The 20,569-nt window shown below is 38.1% G+C and overlaps 2 protein-coding genes across 2 annotated transcripts in view; one reads left to right on the top strand and one right to left on the bottom strand.

Moving 5' to 3' along the window:
- The window catches only part of FBXO11 (F-box protein 11), a 111,419-nt gene extending 94,480 nt beyond the window's left edge, over positions 1-16,939 (top strand). Inside the window, exons 14-23 of the mRNA XM_053590145.1 lie at positions 1,168-1,262; positions 2,301-2,423; positions 2,510-2,595; positions 8,584-8,660; positions 9,439-9,582; positions 12,954-13,064; positions 14,173-14,280; positions 14,770-14,878; positions 15,426-15,524; positions 15,607-16,939. Coding sequence (XP_053446120.1) covers positions 1,168-1,262; positions 2,301-2,423; positions 2,510-2,595; positions 8,584-8,660; positions 9,439-9,582; positions 12,954-13,064; positions 14,173-14,280; positions 14,770-14,878; positions 15,426-15,524; positions 15,607-15,736 — 1,082 coding nt within the window. The 3' untranslated portion in view covers positions 15,737-16,939. The remainder of the gene's footprint in view (positions 1-1,167; positions 1,263-2,300; positions 2,424-2,509; positions 2,596-8,583; positions 8,661-9,438; positions 9,583-12,953; positions 13,065-14,172; positions 14,281-14,769; positions 14,879-15,425; positions 15,525-15,606) is intronic.
- Positions 16,906-20,569, bottom strand: part of MSH6 (mutS homolog 6) — a 44,833-nt gene continuing 41,169 nt past the window's right edge. The window contains exons 5-10 of the mRNA XM_053590144.1: positions 19,917-20,182; positions 18,870-18,987; positions 18,241-18,330; positions 17,481-17,635; positions 17,203-17,402; positions 16,906-17,076 (exon numbers count right to left, since the gene is read on the bottom strand). Coding sequence (XP_053446119.1) covers positions 16,995-17,076; positions 17,203-17,402; positions 17,481-17,635; positions 18,241-18,330; positions 18,870-18,987; positions 19,917-20,182 — 911 coding nt within the window. The 3' untranslated portion in view covers positions 16,906-16,994. The remainder of the gene's footprint in view (positions 17,077-17,202; positions 17,403-17,480; positions 17,636-18,240; positions 18,331-18,869; positions 18,988-19,916; positions 20,183-20,569) is intronic.

Here is a 20,569-nt window from a genome sequence, read left to right as displayed (position 1 = left end):
CTAATTTAGCAAACAATTAGATATTATTGTGCTAGACACCAACATACTCCTGGGCTTTCTCTTCTGCTAACACTAACCTGTATAATACTTACGTAAATTATGCTTACTAGGTATCAGGTGATTGACTTAAGTCATATAGTACATCAACCCTGTGAGGTAGATACTATTAAATATTGATCAAGGCTGGGTGCAGTGGCTCACACCTATAATCCTAGCACTTTGGGAGGCTGAGGTGGGTGGATCACTTGAGCTCTCAGGAGTTTGAGACCAGCCTGAGCCAAGAGTAAGAGCCTATCTCTTAAAAAAAACAAGCCAGGTGTTGTGGTGGGCACCTGTAGTTCCAGCTACTCAGGAGGCTGACCCAATGGGATTGCTTGAGCCCAGGACTTTGAGGTTGCTGCACACAAGGCTGCTACAGCACTCTACCAAGAGTGACAAAATGAGACTCTAACTAAATTAATTAATTAATTCAATATTGATCAGTATACAAGAAAGTAGAATTCCTGGGATTCTTGGTAACCTAGCTTCAGAGTCTCTACTCTTTTTTTTTTTTTTTTTTTGTGGAGCAGGGTCTCACTCCCAGGCTAGAGTGCGGTGGTATCATAACTCACTGCAACCTCAAACTCATGGGCTCGGGCAGTCTTCTTTCCTCAGCCTCCAGAGTAACTGGGTCAGGTGTGTACCATCATGCCTGACTAATTTTTCTACTTTTTGTAGAGATGGAGTTATCTTGCTCTTGGTCAGGCTGCTCTGAAACTTCTGGCCTCAAGCAATCCTCCTACCTCATCCTCCCAAGTAGCTGGGACTATAGGCACCTGCCACAACACCCGGCTATTTTTTGATTGTAGCCATCATTGTTGATGGATTGGAACTGGGCTGGATTCGAACCTGCCAGCTCAGGTGTATGTGGGTGGGTCCTTATCTGCTTGAGCCACAGGCGCCGAGCCAAATTTTTAAAATTTTTTTGTAGAGATGATGTCTCACTATGTTGCCCAGGCTGATCTTGAACTCTTGGCCTCTTATGCATGTATTTGCACTCTTGGTTTCCTTAATTTTGTCTTACAATGCTAAGATTCTAGTGTAAGAATTATAATACCTAATGGTAAAACTCTTACTGTGTTCCTCTAGGCTCCAAATGTTGACATTGTAACTTTTATTTTTAAATAGGCAATGCATTAGCAGGAATTCAGATTAGGACAAACAGTTGTCCAATTGTTCGACATAACAAAATTCATGATGGCCAGCATGGTGGGATTTATGTGGTAAGCTAATGAATACAGTTCTATAAATTTATGCATCAAAAGTAAGGGGGAGGTAGCATTTCCTCTTTACCTTTAGGTAGGCTATATTCAACTTCTGGAGTGTGAATTGGGTAATCGTCTTTAATATTTCGATAATAAAGAAGACTCTTGGACTCCTTGCCACTACCTGAATGACTTTTAATTTTATAGTGTGTGCAGTGTTCTGTAAAAATTACCCAACAGCTGGCTAAATTTTAGGCATAGGAAGTATATATACCTTTTCATTAAAGTCTTACTGTCAGTATGGGCTTACATAACAACTGGCAGTTTGGAGTATATTTGTTATGCTGAACTTATACCAACATGACTACTATATGAGTCTTGAAGTTTTATAGAAGCATTAAGTAAAATTGTAGTATCCCTGGAAGTAATAATACTACTGGACACATTTTTATCTTCTAAAAAAGCCTGTTTTTCATTTGAATTTATGTTGAGACATAATTGAGTATCTTTCAAAATTTTGTCTGTTAGTCTTGTTTTCTCTCTCATCATGGTATCTGAAACCATTGCAACTGATTAAGAAAATAAGGGAAATGTCAAAAACATTTCACCTAATATGCCAGATATAACTTAATTTTCATTTACATTTCTAGAGATGGGCCGTGTCTTCAGTTTTCTGCTAAAAGTAAAAATTTGAGGAACATGAGGTCCTTACAATTTTGAAATGATTTCACCATTAATAACTATTAACTCACTACTTAATGAGAAGCCTTCAGTCTGTTACAAATATTAGAATGAAATAAGGAGAAAATTGAATGCTACGATTCCTCTGGGATATATTTAAAAGTATAAAAACCACCTAAAGAACAGTATAAAAATTTTGGAAGTTTAAGTAAGACTCAAGTAGAAGCTACATAAAAAGATTATTGTTATTACCTCCTTACCCAGATAAAAAAACAAAAATGGAAATGTCCCCCTGCCATCCCCGTAAAGGGGGTAATAGTATACACTCCTTGCTTATAGAAGATATATATTATAACCAATGTAACTTTTATTTAGCACGAAAAAGGACAAGGCGTAATTGAAGAGAATGAAGTTTATAGTAATACTCTGGCTGGAGTCTGGGTGACAACTGGTAGCACTCCAGTACTGAGAAGAAATCGGATACACAGTGGCAAACAGGTAGGATTAGCTTTAACTCCAGGATGGGAAGTAGGTTATTTTGTAAACACTTGTCACTTGAAAAAAATTTTTTTTTTTAATTTTAGGTTGGTGTTTATTTTTATGACAATGGACATGGAGTGCTGGAAGACAATGATATCTATAATCATATGTACTCAGGGGTTCAGATAAGGTAAATGTTTTCACATTTGGCTTTCTTTTGGGAGGGAGTTGGGAGTATGTGGGGTATGTAGAAGAAATTTCCTTACTGTTTAATACTTAATCTTTACCTTCCTTTTGACTATACATTCACATTCTTATGATGGTCTTGACTTTATCAGAAGGTAGCTTTTCTTAGTAGGACAGAAGCCAATGGCACATGTGCCGTAAGAGCTCATTTTTACTGTTCTGTCCACATCAGCTGCTAATATCCTTCTTCATACTTGGAGAATGGACATCTATATAAAAATGTGCACTATGCCTGGCGTATCATTGGCGCTCAGTAAAATGGCAACTTCTGTTTTAATGGTGTTTCTGTAAAATTAATATTTCTTAAATTCTATTTCTTATACATTAATGGTTTTTGGAACTCTAGTAGCCCAATGATCATATACAGACATACTTCATTTTATTGCCATTTGTTTTATTAAGCTTCACAGGTGTGTTTTTTATGAAATGAATGTTTGTGGCAACCTTTTGTGGAGCAAATTTGTCAGTGCTGTTTTTCAGCAGCATGTACTCACTTTGTGTTTGTATCTCATTTTGATAGTTCTCATAATTATATTTAAAACTTGTTCCATTATTGTTATATCTGTTACAGTAATCAGTGATCTTTGATGTTACTATCATAAATGTATTGGGACATCATGAACTGCACCCATATAAGGCAACAGAGTTAACATAAATGTGTGTTCTGACCTCTCCACTTACTGGTTCCCCAGTATCTCTGTCTTCTCGGGCCTCACTATTTCCTGAGACACAACAGTATTGGAAATTAAGCCAATCAATAGCCATAAAACCTGACTCGGCACCTGTAGCTCAAGTGGCTAAGGCGCTAGCCACATACACCAGAGCTGGTGGGTTCTAATCCAGCCCAGGCCTGCCAAACAACAATGACAACTACAACCAAAAAATAGCCGGGCATTGTGACAGGCGCCTATAGTCCCAGTTACTTGGGAGGCTGAGGCAAGAGAACCGCTTAAGCCCAAGAGTTGGAGGTTGCTGGGAGCTGTTGATGCCACAGTATTGCACCCAGGGCTACAGCTTGAGGCTCTGTCTCAAAAAAAAAAGCATAAAACCTTACAATGGCCTCTTTGTGTTTAAGTAAAAGGAAGAGTCACCTACCTCTTATTTTAAATCAAAAGCTAGAAATGATTAAGCTTAATGAGGAGTGCATGTCATAGCTTGAATAGGATGAAACATTGGATCTCTTACACCAGTTAGCCAAGTTGTGAATGGAAAGGAAAAGTTCTTGAAGGAAATTACTCCATTTTTTTAATGACTGAGTAGTATTCCATGCTATGCACATACCATTTTATTAATCCACTCATGTATTGATGGGCACTTGGGTTGTTTCCACATCTTTGCAATCGTGAATTGTGCTGCTATAAACATTCGAGTGCAAGTGTCTTTTTTATAAAATGTCTTTTTTTCTTTTTAGTAAGTACTTAGTAGTGAGATTGCTATATCAAATGGTAAGTCTACTTTTAGTTCTTTGAAGTCTCTCCATACTACTTTCTATAGAGGCTATACTTGCTTGCAGTCCCACAACAGAGTCTAAGTGTTCCTTTCTCTCTGCGTATGTATGCCATGGAGTACTACTCAGCCATAACCAAAAAAAAAAGGTGAGCTAGTAACTTTTGTGACAACTTGAATAGAACTGGAAACCATTCTTCTAAGTGAAGTATGGCAAGAAGGGAAAAACAAACACAACATATACTCAATACTAAATTGCAATTGATCAATCAATGCTTAGAAATAAAACTCAGTGGGAACTGAGTAGGTGAGAGGAGGGAGGAAGGATTGGGTTAATTCGCACCTAATGGGTACAGTGCACACATTCTGGGTGAAGGGCACATTTATAACTTTGACTTGAAATGTACAAAAGCAAATTATGTAACTAAAATGTGTGTACCCCTATCTGAAATTCAAAAAATCTGTTCCAGTGAACACATGAATAAGAAAGCAAAACAGGCTCTACGCCTGTGGCTCAAGTGCCAGCCATATTCACCTGAGTTGGCAGGTTCAAATCCAGCCTGGGCCCGCCAAACAACAATGACGGCTGCAACCAAAAAAACAGTCGGGCGTTGTGGCGGGCACCTGTAGTCCCAGCTACTTGGGAGGCGGAGGCAGGAGACTTGCTTGAGTCCAGGAGTTGGAGGTTGCTGTGAACTGTGATGCTACAGCACTCTACCCAGGGCGACAGCTTGAGGCTCTGTCTCAAAAAAAAAAAAAAAGAAAGAAAGAAAGAAAAACAACCTTATTGCTCATCTGGAGACAGTTTGAGTGATCTGAATAGATCATCAAACCAGTCACAATCTTCTTAAGCCAAAGCCTAATCCAAAAAAGGACTTAACTCTTTTCAATTCTGTGAAGGCAGGAATACACCTAAATAATGAAGGTGGCTACACTAAACAACAGATTTTCAATGTAGACAAATAGGACTTTCATAGCTAGAGAAGTCTATGCCTCATTTCAAAGCTTCCAAGAGCAGGCTGACATTTGATACGGGATAATGCAGCTGATGACGTTAAGTTGAAGCCAAGGCTTATTTACCATTCTGAAAATCCTAGGACCCTTAAAAATTATTCTAACTCTCCTCTGCCTGTGTTACTGAAATAAAAAATAAACCGTGGGTTATAGCGTATCTGTTTATAGTATGGTTTATTAAATATTTTAAGCCTATTGTTAAGTGTTGAGAACTGCTTGGAGGAAAAAAAATTTCCTTTAAAAAAGAAAAAAAATAGTTTTGTGTTTTATTTTTGATAGTCTCATTCTGTTGCCCTGGGTAGACTGCTGTGGCATCATCATAGCTCACAGCAACCTCAAACTCTTGGCCTTGAGCAATCCTTTTGCCTCACTTCCCCAGTAGCTGGAACTAAAGGTGTGTGCCATAACACCCAGCTACTTTTTCTATTATTAGTAGAGATGAGGGTCTCTCCTTTGCTTAGGCTGGTGTCAAGCTCAAGCAGTCCATCTGCCTCAGCCTCCAAGAGTACTAGGATTATAGGTGTAGGCCACCATGCCAGGCCTAAGATATTATCTACTGACAGTGCACCAGGTCATGTAAGAATTCTGATGGACATGTACAGGGAGATTGATGTTCCCACATTATCCATTCTCCATTCCACAGATGAAGGAATAATTTCAACTTTCAAATCTTTTTAAGAAATACTTTTTATAAAACAGTAGTTTTTGCCATAGTGATTTCTATGATGGATGTGAGCAAAATAAATTGAAAATCTCCGGAAAGGATTTACCATTCTAGATGCCATAGTGGGAGGATCACTTGAGCCCATGAGTTTTGAGAACAGCCTGGGCAATGTTGTAAGACCCTGTCTCTATTTAAAAAAAAATTGAAAAATTAGCCAGGGGTAGTGGCATGCGTTTTTGTAGTCTTAGGTACTCTCCTGAGACGGGAGGATCACTTGAGACCTGGAGTTGGATGCAGTGAGCTATGATCATGATCATGGCCCTATACTCACCTGGGTGACAAAGCAAGACCCTGTCTCTTGGGAGGGAAATTATGGTACATGAGAGGTGGTTAAAGTATCAGCATTAACAGTTGTTTGAGGGTGGCGCCTGTGGCTCAAAGGGGTAGGGCGCCAGCCCAATATGCCAGAAGTGGTGGGTTCAAACCCAGCCCCAGCCAGAAACTGCAAAAAAAAAAAAAAAAAAACCAGTTGTTTGAGAGAAGTTGATTCTCACACTCATGGATGACTTTGAGGGGTTCAGGACTTCAGTGGAGGAAGTAACTGCAAATGTGGTAGAAATAGTAAGAGAACTGGAATTAGAAGTAAAGCCCAGGCGGCGCCTGTGGCTCAAGGAGTAGGGCGCCAGTCCCATATGCCAGAGGTGGCGGGTTCAAACCCAGCCCCGGCCAAAAAAACCACACACACACACCACAAAAAAAAAAGCCTGAAAATGGGACTGAATTGCTGTAATCTCATAATAAACTTGAATAGATGAGGAGTTGCTTCCTACAGATGAACAAACAAAGTGGTTTCCTGGAATGTAATATGTTCCTGGAGAAGATGCTATGAACAACAAAGGATTTACAATGTTATATAAACTGAATTGATAAAGGCAGCAGCAGGATTGGTAAAGATTGACTACAATTTTGAAAATAGTTTTACTGTTGGTAAAATGCTACCAAATAGCACTGTGTGGGATATAGAAATCTTTCATGAAAGAAAGTCTATTGATGTGGCAGACTCCACCACCCTGATCAGTCAGTAGCCATCAACACCAAGGCAAGATCCTCCACCAGCTAAAAGAGTATGACTCCCTGAAAGCTGACATGATCATTAGAATCTTTTAGCCATAAACTGCTTTTAATTATGTACATTGTATTTTTATTTATTTTTTTATTGAGCAATAATAATAACAATGCAAAAAAAAGTAACATTCACATTGTCAGATAAGAGTATGTCTATCATAGACTGCTTTGACTCTGAGGTTCAGTATGGAGTCATCAGTTAACTTCTTATTGAGACTTCCCGAAAGTCTCAAAAAATAGACAACTAATATTTATAAGTAAAAATAAAGATAATTTTAAAAAACAAATCATGCCAAATCTTATAGACAATAGAAAAAGAATGCTTCAAAATCATTCTACTTTATCTGGGTACACCTAATATTAAAATTGGAAAAAATAGGCTCAGCGCCTATGGCTCAAGCAACTAAAGCTCCAGTCACATACACCTGAGCTGGTGGGTTTGAGTCCAGCCCAGGCCCACCAAATAACAGCTGCAACCAAAAAATAGCCAGGCATTGTGGTGGGTGCCTGTAGTCCCAGTTACTTGCGAGGTGGAGGCAGGAGAATCACTTGAGCCCGGGAGTTGGAGGTTGCTGTGAGCTGTGATGTCACAGCACTCTACCCAGGGCGATGGCTTGAGGCTCTGTCTCCAAAAAAAAAGAAAAGAAAAAATACAAAGGGAAATTACGAACATGTTTCACTTATAAATGAGGATGCAATATCCTAAATAACATTAACAAGTTGAATTAAAAATTAATGTTCAAGTAATGTACTTTGGTCAAAATTAAATCCAATTTATATGAGAATTAGTCACTTCTTTTTTTCCTTTCCCTTACCCCATTCCTTCTTCCCTGTCTGTTCTCCCCTTTCCCCATGTCCCACTGTGTCATTAATTGTCCTCATATCAAAGACCTAGACCTAGACCTCCCGTTTGATCCTGCAATCCCATTACTGGGCATCTATCCATAAGGAAAGAAACCTTTTATTATAAAGACACTAGTACTAGACTGTTTATCGCAGCTCAATTTATAATCGCTAAAATGTGGAAACAGCCTAAATGCCTCTCAACCCAGGAATGGATTGGCAAGCTGTGGTATATGTATACCATGGAATACTATTCAGCCTTTTAAAAAACGGAGATTTTGCAGCATTTGTATTAACCTGGATGGAGTGGAACATATTATTCTTAGTGAAGCATCAAAGGAATGGAGAAGTGTGAATCCTATGTATTCAACTTTGATATGAGGACAATTAATGACAATTACATTGTATTTTTAGACACAGTGCTCTCATATGCTTAGGAGACTTTAGTATAAACATAACTTTTATACTTGTATGTACTGGAGAACCAAGAAAATGTGTGACTCTTCTTTATTGAGATTTTTATCTAATTTTGGTAGTCTGGAACCAAACCAGCAATACATGTATCTCTGAGGTATGCCTGCCCCCATTCTACATATGAGAATAGATAGTAGTGATGAAAGTCATTTAACCTCCCTCAGTTTAGTCTACATATTAGGAAAACCCTGTGGTAATAATATAATCTGTAGCAAAGGATTATGTGGGAAGTTCTGGGTTAAACAATTAAAAAACTCTTTACTATGTTAATTCCAAGATTAATGTGGATTTCTCTACTATTACCTCATGTAACGTGGGATATGGGAGTAGAAATTATTGAAATGGTATTTTCTATCTCATCCATAGGACTGGAAGCAACCCCAAAATTAGACGCAACAAAATCTGGGGAGGACAGAATGGTGGAATTCTAGTTTATAATTCTGGTATGTTTGATCTGTCATATCTTTCTCTATGTTAATAGACTTTGGAAATAATACCTTCTGGCCAGATATGGTGGCTCACTCCTATAATCCCAGCACTTTGGGAGGCTGAGTTGGGAGGATTGCTTGAGCTCAGGAGTTTGAGACCATCCTGGGTAATATAGCAAGACCTGTCTCTACAAAAAATAAGCTGGGGCATGGTGTCATGTTGCCTGTAATCCCAGCTACTTGGGAGACTGAGACAGGAGGATTGCCTGAGTTAGTTTAGGGCTGCAGTGAACTATGATCATGCCATTGTACTCCATCTTGGGCAGCAAACCAAAAAGCTGTCTCAAAAACAAAACACAGGCTCAGCGCCCATAGCTCAGTGAGTAGGACGCTGGCCACATACACCGAGACTGGCAGGTTTGATCCTAGCATGGGCTGGACTTGATAACTGCAACCAAAAAAAAATAGGCATTGTGACAGGCGCCTGTAGTCCCAGCTACTCAGGAGGCTGAGGCAAGAGAATCTCTTAAGCCCAAGAGTTGCTGTGAGCTGTTACGTCACAGCACTCTACTGAGGGCGACATTATAAGACTCTGTCTCAAAAAAAAAAAACCATGCCTGTAGTCCCAGCTGCTCGGGAGGCTGAGGCAAGAGAATCGCGTAAGCCCAAGAGTTAGAGGTTGCTGTGAGCCATGTGACGCCACGGCACTCTACCGAGGGCGGTACAGTGAGACTCTGTCTCTACAAAAAAAAAAAACCTGTAAGTAACATAATCTAAATTTTTGCATTTATAGGTCTAGGCTGCATAGAAGACAATGAAATATTTGACAATGCAATGGCTGGAGTCTGGATTAAGACAGACAGTAATCCTACACTAAGAAGAAATAAAATCCATGATGGAAGAGATGGTGGCATCTGTATATTTAATGGGGGTCGAGGTATTGTTGTTAATTTTGCATTAGTGAAAAACCCAGTTTTCCATTATTCTTCCATATCTTTAATGATCAATGATATTCCCAACTAACATGAGTTGAGTGACTTCTTATCAAGTTGAGATGCTTTAGATTAGTGCCTAGAATTAAAGGAAACAAATGTTTACAGTACTTTTCCTTTTGTAGCCCCCTTGACTCTACCAGTTGTTAAGGCTTTTTCAAGACAGCAGAATTTGTTTACATACATTCTCTCTGAACCTTTTCTTATTCAGAATAGTGATTTTATAATAAACTTGAAAGTCAAGTTATAGAACTAGCTGTGAGAAATTAATTGGTCTGTAAATACCTATACATGTCTATAGTAAATGGGTATTGTTTTTGTAACTGTTTTCAACTGTGTTCGTTGGAGAATGGAATTAATGAAGCCAAGATGTGCCTGGTTTGGTATCCATAAAGGTCAACCTTTACTTTGAGGCAAAAGTTCCACACTGCCTGCCCCTTGCAAATCCATGTTCATAGAGAGACTGGGGGAGAATATCAAATGCAAAGTTATCACTGTTCCTGAAATGTCAGTAACCCAACATGTCTTACATGAAAGGGATAGCTAGTTGTTACAATACCAAGATTTAATGAACAAAACTTAATACTATAGCCAAGCAATGATAATTTCATTAATGACAGACTTTCAAGGAGCTTACACTTCAGTAATTCAATAAAGTGAGTTTCTGATGGGAATCTTTACAAGATACAGTGATGATACACAATACAGAATGGTTGGTTTTGTTTGCAAGGTGTTGAGAAAAGGTTCGAACATTCAGCCCACCCTTGAGCTGTGTATTGAAAAACCAAGTAGATGGGCCGGGTGCAGTGGCTCACATCTGTGATCCTAGCACTCTGGAGCTGAGGCAGATGGAGACCAGACTGAGCAAGAGTGAGCTAAAAATAGCTGGGTGTTGTGGTGGGTGTCTGTAGTCTCAGCTACTTGGGAGGCTGAGGCAAGAGAATCACTAGAGCCCAAGAGTCTGAGGTTGCTGTGAGCTATGATGCTACCAGAGGTGACAAAGTGAGACTCTGTCTCAAAAAAAAAAAAAAAAGTAGATGCTTGCTGATAAATTGGGGATGGGGGTAAACACCATTCCAGGTGTTATTTCATTTTCATTTGTTGTTTTACATACAGATTGAACACCTCTATACCAGCCACTATGATACAGATGGTAAAAAAAAAAAAAAAAAAAACAGTACAACATCCATAAAACATATAATCTAATAGACACTGTAAACAAAAATTGAAAAGAAACTTAAGTGGTTTAGTAGGGCAAGGGGTACTGAAAGTTGAGGCTAGAAGGAGCAAGACCTAAATCATGAGGTTATCTGCATGAAATAAGGAGTTTAAATTCCATCTTACCAGCGTGATTGAGTCAAGGACATGGAATAGTCTAGGCAAGAAATAATGAGAGCCTGAACTCAAGTGAGAAGAGTGGAAAAAGCGGGAGCACATGTTAATGATGTTAAAAAAGATAGAACCAAACAGAACTGGGTTCTATGGGCTGTGAAGAATGAAGTATGATGCTCAGAATTCTCATTCAGGTAATTTGCTGGGTGGTACCTTTCACTGAGGTAAGGAATATAGGAAGAACTGGTTAGTTTCAAGGATTTTGACTCCAAGGTTATTTAAGAATGAGCAGCAGCATGTATTTACAGTCGTACCCAGAGAACGTGTAGAGGGCAAGAGACAGCAATCAAACGTAAAAATTTTAATACCCAAAAAGTGAACAGAAGAGAGAAAATCCCAAGAAGTCTCTGAGTCATTTTACAGTGATTTTATCCTGTCTTCCAAGGAAAGGAATTTAGAAGTCAGTACTGTAAAGTATCAGATTAAGTCAAATGTCTATAGAAAAACATGTCTCACATCTTTAGGGAGCAGAGAAATGCTAGAACATAAGCAATTCATTATATGTAAATAGGTTTTATAGAGGTTTGAGTATGTTTTATAGGATATTAGATAATACTTATTTAGTACTGTGTATTTACATGTATTAACACACTCAGTCCTCATAGTGACACTATATGGTAGGTGCTATTTCCCATTTTACAGATGAGGAAGCAGAGGTAAGTACTTGCCCGCTCAGATGTAGTACGTGGTGGAGCCAGTATCTGAAGGCCTAAAGTCTGATTCTTCAGCCCACTCTAATCATTGTTAGAAGGCTGGGCAAGGTGGCTCATGCTTTCAATTCTAGCACTCTGAGAGGCCGAGGCGGAAGGGTTGCTTGAGCTCAGGAGTTCAAGACATCTGCAAGAGCAAGACCCCATCTCTCAAAACAGCCAGATGTTGTGGTAGGCAGCTACAGTCCCAGTTACTTGGGAGGCTGAGGCAAGAGAATGGCTTGAGCCACTTGAGCCAAAACCCGAATTTGAGGTTGCTGTGAGGTATGATGACATGCCACTCTACTAAGGGCAGCAAAGTGAGACTCTTAATCTCAAATAAATAAATAGACACTGCCAGACAGAGGAAAGCTGAAAACCTCCCAGAGGAAGTGACATTAGGAAAGAAAAGTACAGGACTTTCCAGAAGTAATATGAGCCAAAGGCAGTAAGGATAAAAATGGATAGCATAAAGCCCAGCGTGGTAGTTCAGGCAGGTAGATTGCCTGAGTTCACAAGTCTGAGACCAGCCTGAGCCAGAGAGTGAGACCTCATCTCTAAAAATAGCCGGGCATTTTGGTGGGCGCTTGTAGTCCCAACTCCTCAGGAGACTAAGGCAAGAGAATCGCTTGAGCCCAGGAATTTGAGGTTGCTGTGACACCACAGCACTCTACTGAGGACAACAAAGTGAGACAGTCTCAAAAAAAAAAAAAAAAAAAAAGTATAGCATAGCAAACAGGTAATATACTAAGACAAGTAGATTTGGAGAATATTCTGAGAGGCTTTACATGGCAAATTGGTTTTAAAAAATACTTTCCATTGTTTTGAAAGCAGAGAAAGGGTATGATAGAGAATACTGATCAGGGTGTGATTATAGTAATAAAGGCCAGAAATGAGTGAGGGCTTGCTTGCCTGAAGAAAAAAAAAATAGGTACAAAGATTCTAGAAATATTTCCAAAGAATTTTAATTTAGCAATATTGAGAATTAAATTTGTACCACGTACTGGGGATACAGTGAGTTAAATTTAGATATCATCCCTACTATCATGAAATTTCAGTTTATTGGATAGAATGCTCTTATCTGTCATTTTAGCAGGTTTTTTTTGTTAAACCCTTAAATCTCTAATAAACTTTTTTTGGCCGAAATAAAAAACTGAAAGAAAATCTGTCACCAAAAAGTCTAGTAAGGTTTGTTACATGCATTAGCCTTAATCTAAGGAAATATTTTATTATAGGTCTCCTTGAAGAAAATGATATTTTCAGGAATGCTCAAGCAGGTGTTCTCATCAGCACTAATAGTCATCCGATCTTAAGGAAAAACAGAATATTTGATGGATTTGCTGCAGGTTTGTATTTTCTTTTGTTTATCTGTGGCTTGTTTTCTGTAAAATGTTTGATGTGGGATATATGAATTCTCTTTTGGTTACTAACTTGAATGCCTATCTATTCACTATTACTTATGAGGGCACCTAATCAAGTTCTGGAGTCTTCCATTCTAAGCCATACTTCTAAGAGAAACTGTGGCTCAGCGGGTAGGGCGCCGGCCCCATATGCCGAGGGTGGCAGGTTCAAACCCAGCCCCTGCCAAACTGCAACAAAAAAATAGTCGGGCATTGTGGTGGGCCCCTGTAGTCCCAGCTACTTGGGAGGCTGAGTCAAGAGAATCGCCTAAGCCCAAGGATTTGGAGGTTGCTGTGAGCTGTGTGACGCCACGGCACTCCACCGAGGGCGATAAGGTGAGACTCTGTCTCTACAAAAAAAAAAAAAAGAGAGAGAGAGAAATACTAATCTGTTTAATTGTAATTATAAAACACTAATTTGAATAGAATAATTGCAGACTTCTATTACTACCATTAGGAATATGGACAAATTGAATTGCTCATTTCGCAGGTATATTTAAAATATATATTAGTAGGCTTGGTCCCCATAGTTCAGTGAATAGGGCGCCGGCCACACACCAAAGCTGGCAGATTTGAGCCCAGCCCAGGCCTGCCAAGCAACAATGACAACTGCAACCAAAAAAATAGCCAGGCATGTAGCAGGCGCCTGTAGTCCCAAGCTACTCCAGAGGCTGACACAAGAGAATCGCTTAAGCCCAAGAGTTTGAGGTTGCTGTGAGCACTCTACCCAGGGTGACATAGTAAGACTGTGTCTCCAAAAAAAAAAATGTAAATGAAATTCCTTTTCTCTTCATGTGAACGTATTTTTGCAAATGTTGTAATGATAGAAGTTAGGAACCAACTGTATCTTCTTCAGCAAGGATAGTGGACAATAACAGTGAAAAGTGAATGTTACTATCAGTGACTCATATCTGCATTTTATTCTTTGCACATTAAGAGGCTTAATTATGTACTTCTTATATAAAAGAACCAGTTTACTGCATTTGCTAATTCAGGTTTCTTTTAAGAAACAGCATAAAGTGATACATCTACTTGTTTGTAAATTTTACTTCAGGCATTGAAATTACAAATCATGCAACTGCAACACTAGAAGGCAATCAGATTTTTAACAACCGATTTGGAGGCTTATTTTTAGCATCTGGTGTTAATGTGACAATGAAAGGTACGTTGCCATTCTTTTCTATTAATACATGAAAGATGCTATGAACCAGAAGCCATTGTTTAAAATTAAGAAAAGTAGGGCGGCACCTGTGGTTTACTGAATTAGGGCACCAGCCCCTTATACCGAAGGTAGCTGGTTCAAACACAGCTAAATGGCCAGCTGTTGTGGCAGGCGCCTGTAGTCCCAGCTACTAAAGGAGGCTGAGAGGCAAGAGAATCGTCTAAACCCAAGAGCTGGCTGGAGGTTGCTGTGAACTGTGATGCCTTAGCACTCTACCAAGGGTGACAAAGTAAGACTCTGTCTAAAAATTAAGAAAACCAAGGATTTGTTGGGTTCTAAGTAGTTGGGAGTATCCTGCACAAGGAAAAATTAATTTCTAAGCTGTTTTCTTAAAATTACTTTTATTGGTTAGCTTCATTTAAAGCTCTTAAAAATAGTGGCTCCTCTCTTAGGATAATCCTATAGTTTTTACTTTTTCTTTCATTACAGATAACAAAATAATGAACAATCAAGACGCCATAGAAAAGGCTGTTAGTAGAGGCCAATGTTTATATAAAATATCAAGTTATACCAGCTACCCCATGCATGATTTCTACAGGTATATTTCTAAATTATTTCTGAATCTTGAAAAGGGGAACGAAATTTTGTAATTTTCGATATTGCGATCTATAATCACTATACTTGAGAATCTTGTGTTTACAACCATGAATATGTAAAATGCAATACTGCAGTAACTAACTGATGTGTCATTTAAAATGTGGGTCAGTGTAATTAATATCGTTTCTTAAGAGTTTCACAGTAAAGCTCTTACTAAGTGTTCAATCACTAGATTGAACTCACTTTTCCTCAAAATTGATTCATCGCAGAGACTTGTTACCTTTTTTTAAAACTAAAGTTTGAACTGCCTTTCTATAACTTACAAATCGTCCCTTTTCCTCAGAAGACACAAAATGATGGGAAATTGACTTTTATCCCGTTAAAGTTCCTTTTCAGAATTAATCTGGGCTGGAGCCACAAAAATGTTCAGTTTTTATCTTCTTTTCTTACAAGCCAAAGGGAATAGGGTAATATATAATAGAAACAAAATGCAATATTTTTAATTAGTAACATATTTGAGAAAAGTAACTTAAGCTTTTGCTTTTTAGATGTCACACTTGTAACACCACAGATCGAAATGCCATATGTGTGAACTGCATTAAGAAGTGCCATCAGGGACATGATGTAGAATTTATTAGACATGATAGGTATGTAGCACACTTGCTTGCTATGTTACCTAATTACTTTCCCCATCACTTTCCTAATTTTTGGGTTTTCATTTTGCTTTAGGTTTTTCTGTGACTGTGGTGCTGGAACACTGTCTAATCCTTGTACATTAGCTGGTGAGCCTACACATGATACAGATACACTATATGACTCTGCTCCACCTATAGAATCTAATACATTGCAGCACAACTGAATTCCTTCCCTAAAGAATAAAGTCCTGCCATTCTAACATCATAACTTAAAACATTTTTTTGGAAGAAGATTTAAAATATTTGCCCATGCTACAGGAAGAGACTGTATTAAAAATGGATACACAAGGTCAGTTGACACTATGAAGCTCAAGCTACCAAAAAGAAAGTGGCAATATAATGACTCAGGATCTCAAAGCTGGGTGTTTTAGCATTACTGTGTAAGACTTTTGAAGGGACAAAAGTGAAGAAAATAAGCTGCAATTTTGTACAGATACCAACTTCTGAAAAAAGCTGGTGTTTTTACAACTAGCATTGAATGCAGTCCAATTTGCAGTAGTAATCTTCAACAGACAAGCAGCTTTGTTGCTGCCTTTATGGACATGGGTACCAATTGCTTTTGTAATATGGTAAAAATGTGAGCTAGCACTTCTGCGTTTCTTTTGATTTTTTTTAAACATGTATTCAGATTGAGAAATATGATTTTAATGCTTTAATCTCATGTAGTTTGTTTTTAATTTCAAGCAAAATCTTATTGTACTTGAATGTGCCCTGTTTTGTTAGCACACCTAGACTTGCTGTAACTGTACTCATGTCCCAGTATGTACGTTCTTTCTATGAAAGAGAAAACACTAATCTTAAATTATATCCAGCAATGTTTCTGGTATCCTTTAAGAAAAGTTAAGTCTATTATTTCCTTCCCTTCCCTGTGCAGCCTTCAAAACCACCCCTAGAAAAAGTGAGTGTTTTAATGAGACTTCCTAGGAAGGGATGCACTGTAAAACAAAAGTATTCTTGTAACTCAGTTTTGTGAAAGGTAAAAACTACTATGTTTTAAAGTACACTTTAGAAAGTCTCTTCAAAACAGTCCTGTATTTGAACTCTGTTCATAGTTTTTTTTTTTTTTTGAACAGTTTAGACAAAACTGCTGGAAATTAAAACAATTTCCTGCATTAAGCTGAGACAAGTATATATACAGCCCTATATACAGTTTCATAGCTTTTCCTCCCCCATTTATGTGTATTGGTGACAGTGGGTATAAAACAGCCTGAAAGTGTATGCATGTACCATAACATCTAGACTTAATATATTGTGGAATATTCAATAACCATTATGTAGAAGGTAGATAAGAATTAAAAGGGTTTAATTTCCTAGAAAGAAAATGGAAAAATGGTCATTTTTAAAAAATAAAGTTTATTAGATCATAATGTTGTCTGAATTTACCACCTTTGTCAAAAGTCAACTCAAAGCTTCCAACGTAGTCTATAATTCCTTAATCAAAGTCAGCAACTTATGGACAGCTTCAGCATCTACAGTTTTCCTTTCACTGGTCAGGCAAACTTCCCTTAAAATAAAAAATAAAAAAAAAAAAGTTTGCTTAAAGATGCATCATTCCCCTGTCCCTGTTAAGTAAGTTTTCTGGGAAAACATTAAAGTATTGAAAGCAATGGGATGATCCCATTATAATTACCGAAATAATCGTAGTGACTGATTAATCTTCTCAAATTCTCTTGCTTTTCTATGTCCCTTTTGAATAACTTCTTCTGGAAGATTAGCAAGCCTTGCTGCGTTAAAGCCATAGCTTTTAGGACAAGCTCCCTTAATGAACTTATAGAGGAAAGTAATGGTCTCCTGGCTGGGATCTTCACATTCATTTTCCACCATGCATGCCTTAAAGAAAAATATTCATATGCTAGCAACTTGATTCCCTCAAGAAACCAAACTTTCAAATAAACAATTTGCACATACCATATGTCCTAGGCGCACAGCAATGTTTTGAGAATAATCTTCTACTAATGAATGGTAGTGGGTAGAGAACAATGTACGACACTTTATAGTCTCAGCAAGTTCTTTAACAACTGCACTTGCTATTGCTGTCCCATCAAATGTTGCAGTACCTCTTCCTGTGGAAGTAAAATATGCATAGATTGTATGCTTCTATACAATCTGCCTTTTATACCAAAAATGATGCAAAACAAAACAAAAAAATAAAGGATAGGAAAGTAACATTAACAATACACCCAAAAGCAAATCATTAAGACCTATTAAATTAAATGAGTCTACTTTGAAGCCCTGAGGGTGTGGGGTTTCTTTGAGAGTACTGTTCAAGTTTAGAAACTTCCTGTTAGGTTTTCTCTGTATTAGGGCTTCAATCAGCCTTAATAATCAATTTAAGAAAAATTAAAAATCTTTCATCTCTGTTATCCCCACCTGTGGGGGTAAAACCCACAACAGGGAGTACATGTTCTATAAAGACATTCATATTTAGATGTCCTTCAGATAATCCTCCAGAAAAATAGTTCTTTGTACTACTATATTTAAGATAGCCTTCAAGCTGGACACGGTGGCTCGTGTCTATAATACCAACACTTTGAGATACTGAATAGAAGCCCAGGAGTTCAAAGTTACAATGAGCTATGATTAAGCCACTGGACTCCAGCCTGAGCAAATATATATATATATATATTTTTTTTTTTTTTTATTTTAAGACAGCCTTCAAATATCTCACCTAATTCATCCACAAGTACCAGAGAATGTGCTGTTGCATGCTTAAGTATGCTGGCAGTTTCACTCAATTCAACAAAAAATGTGCTTTCACCTAAAAAGAAAAAAATGAAAAACGATGACCATTTTGAAAATCATTAAGAGTAGGTTTATCTTTCAGATTTTATCCCTTAATCTATCATGAGCTACACAGTGATACAAAAAAATTAAACTTTAGGTGGCCACGCCTGTGGCTCAAGTGAGTAGGGTGCCGGCCCCATATACCAAGGGTGGTGGGTTCGAACCCGGGCCCAGCCCAACTGCAACAAAATAGCCAGATGTTTTGGTGGGTGCCTGTAGTCCCAGCTAATTGGGAGGCTGAAGCAAGAGAATTGCCTTAGCCCAGAAGCTGGAGGTTGCTGTGAGCTGTTATGCCACAGCACTCTACCAAGGGTGACACAGTGAGACTCTTGTCTCTAAACAATAATAATAATAAACCTTATTAAAAGTGACGTTTTTAAATATCTGAAGTAATCAGCTTTTGTATAACACCAGAAAAATCAAACATCAAATTTAAGTGGCTGAAGAGATAAACGTCTATCACTTCTAAATGAATTATTGCATAATAAAACCTTAGGTGGGAAAAGAACTCACCTGACATTATTCTATCTGAAGCACCAAGTCTAGTAAACACTCTATCAATCGGTGTGAGCCTACACACTTCAGCAGGTACATAACAGCCCATCTGGGCCATTACAGCTAATAAGCCAGCCTGTGAATGAGGGAGGAAAAGGTCTTTTAAAACTGGTATAAGAAAGTTTCTTCTTAAACCCATTTGCTAAAATGGAGAAAAGTGAGCTGAGAAAAAAAGAGGCTTAGGACCTAAATGGCCTTCAAAACATCCTCTGGCTACTGAGTAGAATCACCAACTCTTTAAAACTGATGCCTTAAACCAATTCCAAATCAATCTGCATTCTTAAAGTGATTTAAAAAAAAAAAAAAAGGCTGCAAACCACTGCATACATTATTCTGCCTCTCTCTGGTTAATGAATTCAGTGAAAAGAATATGGTGCAGGAGAGCAGAAAGTCAGCAAACACTACTTGGTTTTTCTTGCAAAATTATAAAAAATATAAAAAACATTTAAGCTGTGTGGCTGGCCAACCCTTGGTATAAATGCTAGATAAATATTTATCAAAAAGATCATGATGTCATCCCTACAAGTAGTTCTAAAAAGTAGCTATAGGTCATAAACTTTTTATTTGCTTTTTACCTGAGTGAGTCTGCCATAGGTCTTTTATAAGAAGGGCTTCTACAAATGAATTTCATTTAGGGACAAACCTGCAACATTTCTCTTTCCTTACATATAGCCTTTGTTAATGTTGTTCATTATGAGTACACGCACTTTCTGAGGAAATTAATTCAGTCAAGTCAAAGAGTTCCGTGACCTGAATCGCCTCCCTCCTCTTTTTAACGTACACTCCCCTTAACATTAAGCAGAGATACATGCTTGATTAATGGTGACGTAAATACAATTCTCACTTTCATAACACAAGTAGTCTCTCCTTGCTTCCTAATTAAGTCATTAACTCAATTTTATGTAACTGTGCTGTTTGGAAAACGCCCTAAATATGTAATATATTCATTCCTAGTGTTTGGGATAATAGAACCTTATAAGGAAACAAAAGCTTAAGGTAAGTTACCTGTCTCATGAGTGTAGACTTGCCCCCCATATTTGGTCCAGTAACGAGCACACAATAGGCTTTGCCATTTTCCTCCTCCTCTTCTTCACAGCCTATTAGAATGTCATTAGGAATAAAATCATCTCCAAAAAAGGTCTTCATGATGCAAGGATGGCGTGAGCCTTTAAGCTCTAAGAAGGGGGCAGTGTCCTCTGGCAACAGAATTACTGGGCGACACATAGGACCATCACCTCCTCGACTATAGTTAGTCAGGCACAGTAAGACATCTGTTAGAAAGATGAGATGGATAATGTCTTTTTAATACTTGTAATGAAATGAGAAGCAGCTTCCCAAAGATCTCTCCCCTTAAAGGACTTAGCCTCTAACTTTTAGACCAGAGAGGTGCCAGCTAGATACGGCAAAGAGATCATATACTTATTCCCTCTTTCTTGATATAATTCTGAGGCTGATACTTCTTGGGAAAAAGTGTCCTAAGAATTGACACACTTGATATTAAAACAATCTTGAAAGGAAGATAAATTGATTTTGAACACCTGTGCTGAGGAAGAACCTCAAATAATCCAGTTACCAGGTGCAGCACACTGAAACAGAAGAATACCATTCTATTACAGAATTGTGTTTGGATCAAAATTGCTTTGTGTGGCTTGTCTCCC

The sequence above is a fragment of the Nycticebus coucang genome, chromosome 4 (assembly GCF_027406575.1).
Source record: "Nycticebus coucang isolate mNycCou1 chromosome 4, mNycCou1.pri, whole genome shotgun sequence".
In the NCBI taxonomy this organism is placed as follows: Eukaryota; Metazoa; Chordata; class Mammalia; order Primates; family Lorisidae; genus Nycticebus; species Nycticebus coucang.
Note: the sequence above shows the minus strand (reverse complement) of the source record. Positions and strands in the feature narration are given on the sequence as shown.